This window comes from Strongylocentrotus purpuratus, unplaced genomic scaffold, assembly GCF_000002235.5.
Source record: "Strongylocentrotus purpuratus isolate Spur 01 unplaced genomic scaffold, Spur_5.0 spur5_scaffold_15, whole genome shotgun sequence".
Lineage (NCBI taxonomy): Eukaryota > Metazoa > Echinodermata > Echinoidea > Camarodonta > Strongylocentrotidae > Strongylocentrotus > Strongylocentrotus purpuratus.
In genome coordinates this window covers 34,204,634-34,211,727 of record NW_022145600.1, presented here as the reverse complement: position 1 = coordinate 34,211,727, position 7,094 = coordinate 34,204,634, and the positions used below count along the sequence as shown (strand labels likewise).

Genomic DNA, 7,094 nt, shown 5'->3' with positions numbered 1-7,094 from the left:
ACCGGCCCCTTTTTTTTATAGTCACGGCACTTTTCTACGAGCTAACAAGTTTCGCGTCACCCCAAACCCAAAATTCATCTAATAATATTACTACATCGACACTGGCGTACTGCCACGGAGAGGGAGCTAGGGCCGGAGCTAAGGGCGCTCAGATGCCCCTAACCTTCCAGGCGCCTTAAAAAGATGAGAGAAAAAAAGAGGGGGAGGGGGGGGGGGGGTACATTCTCCATGCCCTTTTGAGGACCCTGCCGCTTGATTCGTAAAGATCCTCCAACCCCTCTATCAGAGCATCCATGGGATCTATTCTAGAGGATGGAACATTTTTCAAGTAAACCAGGGAGATGTGACTTAGTAAACTACACCTTCGAAGAGCCACCCATGTTGACTCTGCCTCTGCACGGGGCCATATTCCTTTCTGTGCCTCGAAATTGATGATGCAGTGGTGACAGACCACCATATTTTTTCTGATAAAACCTATTCATAAATATGAAATTCAATTCAATTCAATTCAATTTCGGTTTTATTACAAATATACTAAATAAAAAGTCCAAAGACTATTAAACAATAATTGGCACAATGTATCATATAAAAATGCATTAAAACAGTAGATTTAAAAATTCAGTAATAATTCAAAGTACATTGCTCACATTATATCATATAAAATGCATTAAAAACAGTTGATTTAAAAATTCAGTAATAACTTAAAATACGAAAAAAATAAAAAATAATTGTAAATTATAAAATGGTGATATTCAGTTTGTCAGTGGATTGAGAAGAAAGAAGAAAGAAAGAGTGAAAAGTGAAAGGATAAGGAGAAAAAAGAAAAGAATGCAATTTATGTCCAAAAAATGTAAGCAAATGAACGAGAATTTGATCGAGTTGATTCAGCTTTTGTAAAAGTAAAATCCACATAATACGGAAATGTCAAATGATACATTAATACGAAGCCATTATGGAATTATGAAACACTTGGATTATCAGTCCAGACGAATCACGCACATGATTTCGATGACTTTAAACCTACAAGTGAAGTATTAAGTCTTTATGCAATTACTCATTAGGAATCCATTATTAATATCTGTATGTATAAAATCATACATACATTTTGTATCTAATTATCTATACGTGGCATAGGTGTACGCATGCGCGCAGATTCTCATTCGCGTGCGTGGAAGTGAATACGGATACGGATTAGAAATGGCCAGAATAATTTTATCATTCATTTTATTAATTCTAGCCGTCGTGCCGGCATGGAGCTTGTATTTCCACATAGGTGAAACAGAAAAGAAATGCTTTATAGAGGAAATACCCGATGAAACAATGGTCATCGGTGAGTATAAGACCTGTTAATAACATTATTTTTCCAGCTGTTTCTTACAAGATTTTTTTGTACAGGTGGGACTAAGGAGTAAATTATTTAGGTAAATTGGTAGCGATAGACATTGCATTGGATTCTCAATCGACAAGTTAGTGGCTGTAAATCCGTGTTTAACTGAGATCATGAGATAAATATCATTTAAAGAGCATAGTTATGTAGACAAAACTGTGATTTAGACCTCTAAACTAGGACGAAATCTTAATTAATTTGATTTTTCTTTGTGTGAGACATCGAGAATGAGCTGAGACTGAGAGTCGGTCAGAGCAGGGACGTGAGAGAGAAGGACTGGAATCAAGCTGCTCTCCTTTGACCCAATGCTCCAAGCCGCCGAAAAGTTATGCGCTAATCTGCAACTGTTGACCAGGTGGTGAGATAAAAGAGCGCATGAAATTTCAGATTTCAGAATTCCTACATCAGAAAATGGTATCACGGCAACTGTTCGCTGTCCCTTTCAATTATTTCTCATCCATTAGTGAATGTGTAAAGAGTAGAACAAGCGAACACAAACTTGTGTAATTTCATCCTTTTTTAACTTCAAAAATATAAAAAATACGTGAAAACACCCATTAACAAACTTAATGTTATTGAAGATTGTAAATCATGGATTAAATAATGTGACATTAAAACATGCACAAATTAACGCATTATCCTGAAATATTGAATTTTTGTCGGGAAGTAATTTTTCTTTTACCAACTCTGGCACACAAATTATAGGAAGGACCGAGTACTAAATTTGAAAATTTGTTTGATGCACTATTCCCAATACAATCCCCATATAAAGTTTTGATTTACACTGAAATTTTGCCGGTAATTCAATATTTTGTAATAAATGTAAAACTGGTGCCTGGCTTCCGAAAGTCCCCGCAGTGGAAGCGCGGTTCGGAGCCTGGAAATTCAAAGCCAGGTGGAATGATACACATCCCATTGTTACGCTTTAGAACTCACAAAAGCGTTTGAATAAATTACAAGAGTTTCGCCTCCTTTCTTTCACCTCCCTGGTCAGAGTGAGACGATCGAGCCGAGTCTTTGAAATTTGAACTTTGGCTTTGGGAAGACTGCTGAAGAATTTCACTTGAGAAACTATACTAAATTTTTCATGATTTTGAGAACATATGATAATGATACTGAAATCTTAATGTGATTGATTGATTATGAAATCGTGAAATAATAACGAGTCTAGTTTCTACTTGACTATGTTCTAGACACGATTTTTTTCTTGTCTTTAATAGTCTCATTTGGTGATTGGTACTGATGGTGAAAAGGATGTCAATTATCTGTCGGACTAGCCTTGGCTTAAGCTTAATTAATCCAACATCTTGGTGATGACATTGACATGTAATATTTAGAAAGATTTCCTTTTGCGACAGACACCTAAAATTTACAGCATGTGAGCGCTAAACCTGCACATGCACTCACATGCTAACCGTTTATAGGGTTAGTGTCAGGGTTATAATTAATAATACTGATGATTTGTTCATTATTATTTATTATAACCCTATCAAAATTTTCCCAATATGATGTTTATCACCAAGCCTTAATTGGCATCCATTTTCCTGCTTGAAAAGTGACATGAACAAACAATCAAACAGGTTCTACATTTCCTCTTCCCACACACCACCAAACAGTGTAAAGTGGCTTCAAAGTTTGCAAATATACCCTTCCATTCCAAATTATCCAAAAAATCTTTGCAATTCAAGATTAAAATAACTCACCTTCCGCACAATGTTGTGCATGTAGAATATTGCAGTAAGATTTACACGATACAAACATTGACCTCTTAGCTCTTACCTGTTTGTTTTCGGAATGTGCTGCCAAGTGGGCAGTGCAGCACTGAAATATGGTGATGCTTGAATGACGGGATGCCAAATTTGATTGTGCTAACCAGTTCCATCCATGCATTTTCTTTTAAATGTGAGTGGACCCCTATGAAAAGCATCACACCTGTATTCCATTCCAAAAGTGGTGAATTGATAAATAAATGTGTACGCACGCTCGCACATTCACACTGTGCAAGGCTGCAAGCAACCCGGTATTAGCCCACTAAAATTCAGCATCCCAAAATTTCCCAACATGTGCTAGACACTGGGGAAACAGCTAGTGTGATGACTTGAAATGATGATGAGAAGTACGATACCAATTACTTGTTGAAGAAGTTGACTCAAACTTATCATCTTTTCATCCTCTGATCCTCTCTTGATTACAGGAAACTACAAAATTCAGATATTTGACAAGAACAAGAATGATTTCCTACCATCAAGCCCTGGCATTGGGATGCATGTGGAGGTTCGAGATCCTGAAGATAAAATGATTCTATCGAAGATGTACAGCTCTTCAGGGAGATTCACGTTCACTTCACACACACCGGGAGAACATACGCTGTGCCTCTACTCAAACTCTACCAAGTGGTCAATGTTTGGTGCCTCTAAACTGGTGAGTAGTCAGTTTATTATGAGTTACTTAAGTCAGGGTTGTGTAGGCTATAGTTGGCTTCTAAGTTCTAAGCAGTGTAAACAATACATTTCTGTTGGTAGGTGCTCTTCAGGCTTGGTGTGGTAAAATTCAATTTTCTCAGTAATTTAAAGCACTTTCTAATGTTTTACCAGAAATCTATTTCTTTTTAAGCTTTTCAGAATCACTCATTGCACCCATGTATCTTTGTTATCAATACTTCTAGAATAATTTAGGTGTCTGAACTACGGTAAATGTAATACAGGAGCTTTGTTTTGTACAATATAATTAAGAAAGTGAGTGGAGCCTGAAGTAATTTCTTTTCATTTCTTTAAAAATCCTGGAATGACAATTTTAGTAGTTTCATTGGCATTGTGAAAATAGTCAATAAATGTAGTTCTAAAAAGTTTCTTGAATTTGTTATTTCAGCGAATTCATCTTGACATCGAGGTTGGAGAGCATGCTAATGATTATAAGGAGATTGCGGAGAAAGATAAATTAACAGAACTTCAGCTCAGAGTTAGGCAGCTTTTGGATCAGGTCGAACAGGTCAAGAAGGAACAGAACTACCAAAGGGTGAGTAAAGATCTATTAAAACCTCGGCCATTACAACAAGACTGTCATCAGACCAACAACAGGCAAAACATAACATTTCATTACCCCAAAAGGAAAAGAATTGGTTGGTTCAAAAGTCGTTCATTCGAAATTGGGTGTCATATTGGTTTGGCATTGTGACTAAGGTATAAAGCTCTTGAAATATCTGCTTAAAAAAAACTTTAGTGTTAAAGACATCGTTACTTTGACTGAATATTGGTGATGATGATGATAACATAAGGAGACCGCTTTGTGCAGCAATGGCCTACGGATGTATATGACACTTGCATAATTTCTTCAAAATCAAATTTAGTTTCCAGAAGTAAAGATCTATAACCTTCAGTCCAGTGAACTTGTTAAAATCAGCTTAGGTTAGAGGTTGATTTTTAACGTTTTCTTTTTTGTTTGCTCTAAAAATGCTATACTGCCCACTGACGGTATAGTTCCTGTTTCAATTAACACTTTCCTACATATTACGAGAATAGTTTCCTTTTGACTAAATAATTAATTAGATTTTTCATTTAATTGATTCTTTCTTGTTCTTTCTTTTATTCAGTATCGTGAGGAGAGGTTCCGAACGACGAGTGAGAGTACAAACCAGAGGGTTCTATGGTGGTCCATCGCCCAGACCGTCATTCTACTAGTCACAGGGTTCTGGCAAATGAGGCATCTGAAGGGATTCTTTGAAGCAAAGAAATTAGTATAGTTCACCATCAACTTATAATGTATGCCAGAATCACAGAGGATATTGTTTAGCATAATGTATGCCAGTATCACAGAGGATATTGTTTAGCATGTCAAAGTCGCATTTTGTTCTTGGAATCCCTCTTTAAATTTTCTGGACAGATATGAGATTTTTTCAGATGATGCTTTCTATCTTTGCTTCTTGTTTACAAAGTTCCGTGCAGACATGCTAGCTCTACTAGAGTTTGATCCCCATCCATTTCCATAGAAACGTTGTTTCACAGTTGAGTCAAAATAAGATTATGAATGTTGTTTGGTTTACATTTGGACACTTGAATTATACTCATTTGACATACAATCTGGAATATGACTACAGAATTGAATATTCCCAAAAGAAGAAATATACTTCCTCCTTTTTTTCCTCCAAATTTTCTAGTGTCATAAACATGTGGATAGGTCCTTACCATTAAGAGGGGCGTTGTTTCTTACACCATATTTATGTCATTGAATTCTTAATTTGGAATCAGCCTAGTATATTGAATGTATCCTCTTTGATTCTGGCTTACATTATAATACATTGCCTATTCATCATGCCTCATTATACCTTCTTCATAGATTTTGTCCTTAATGCATTAAGAGATTTTTTGTTTGTTTCGTTTTTTCCTTACATTTTTCCTCGCAATAATTATACATGTGCATCGCATTACATCGAGCATTGTTATGTGAAATTTGCACTATATGTAGAACATAGCTTAATTTTTTCATCGACAGAATCAGTCTATACAGTAGGCTTGCGAATGCACCATGTGAGAGAGAGGGAGGATTGAGGAGTCCTGAAAAGGACTCTCGGTAATCTTTCTCTTTCTTGAGGGTGTGTAGTCCTGAAAAGGACTGTTGGTAGAGTCTTGAAAAGGACTGTGGGTTATCTTTCTTAGCTTATAGTTCTAAGGAGAACTATAGCGCCGATTGGAGAAGATGGGTGGCGGGATCAGTCTATATTTCAGTTTATATTTCATGGAAAGGAACTGTAGCAAAATGAGCCTGATTTGGCCTATTTTACGGCAACAAGCCTTTCAAAGTATTACCTAAAGTTATTCACTGATTATACCTTGATATTGTTCATGTGAATTAAAATATATGAGAAAATAATTAACTAGCTTTACATGTGGTGGTTTTCATAAACTTTGTGCAGTTCAGAATCTGTATGTTTGTACACGGCATGTTCCAGAGTAGATGATTATACAGGCCATGCATTTGTACTAAGTTTCAAAAGTATTGAAAATTTGATGTTGAAAAAGAGAGAGCTGAGCCTCTTGTCTGTTGAGAGCCGGAAGAACATCAACTCACATCCTTTAACACAAAGACAATGTCTCTCTGGCTATCTATTTGACTGTATGATATTTCAAGCCATGACAGATTAAAAACAATGTGTTTACTTCTGGACACACCTTTATATGTCATATTATACCCTTATTTGCCAGTGGTGTATCAGCTAGTTGTGTGTTCTAGTGCATTTTGTCATTGCATTTCTTTATCAACTTTTTTCCCATTATTTTATGTAATTTCGCTTCCTACATACTCTATTTGTTTCATGAATTTAATCCAATGTTTAAAAAAGTATCTTGTACAAATACACATACATTTTTATCATGTAGCCAGTGTGATATTGATATTTATCAATACTTATTGTAGACTAGGTGCTACCTAGATTCGTATCGTGTTACTCTGTTCTTTTCTTATTGTTTTCTTTCCTTTTTTTCTGTGCTGTAAATGAGCCACATTAAATGTTTTGGCAATATATTTACCATACTTCTGTAAATAATATTCCATAGAGATGAAAAAAGAATAATGTTTAGGAATTTGAAACTTGGATGATGTAAATTCTTTATCTTTCTGTATATATCGTCCCAAAGTTTGTGACTCGTTTATAATTTTTGTTACTGTTTGTAGAATTTCTTGGGTTAAAGGGATTAGTTCAAATAAATGGCAT

At 35.7% G+C, this 7,094-nt stretch overlaps 1 protein-coding gene across 2 annotated transcripts; it reads left to right on the top strand.

The window, feature by feature from the left end:
• The first annotated feature begins 1,146 nt into the window (after nucleotides 1–1,146).
• LOC579294 (transmembrane emp24 domain-containing protein 4) lies at nucleotides 1,147–5,982 on the top strand. Of its 2 annotated transcripts, none has more exons than XM_011673356.2 (5): nucleotides 1,147–1,330; nucleotides 3,582–3,808; nucleotides 4,256–4,402; nucleotides 4,977–5,164; nucleotides 5,202–5,982. In XM_011673356.2, exons 1-4 carry the CDS (start codon nucleotides 1,198–1,200, stop codon nucleotides 5,124–5,126), a joined length of 657 nt encoding a protein of 218 aa, XP_011671658.1. In that variant the 5' UTR covers nucleotides 1,147–1,197; the 3' UTR covers nucleotides 5,127–5,164; nucleotides 5,202–5,982. The 2 variants fall into 2 exon arrangements, with proteins under 2 accessions (XP_011671658.1, XP_030842153.1); XM_030986293.1 differs by having other exon boundaries at nucleotides 4,977–5,169; nucleotides 5,203–5,982.
• Nucleotides 5,983–7,094: the final 1,112 nt, after the last annotated feature.

Bases quoted from the DNA above. Each gene is read 5' to 3' on its own strand.
- LOC579294 (XM_011673356.2), top strand. From the start codon at position 1,198: ATGGCCAGAATAATTTTATCATTCATTTTATTAATTCTAGCCGTCGTG. The intron at 1,331-3,581 runs GTGAGTATAAGA...TCTTGATTACAG, and splicing joins CGATGAAACAATGGTCATCG to GAAACTACAAAATTCAGATA. The intron at 3,809-4,255 runs GTGAGTAGTCAG...TTGTTATTTCAG, and splicing joins TGTTTGGTGCCTCTAAACTG to CGAATTCATCTTGACATCGA.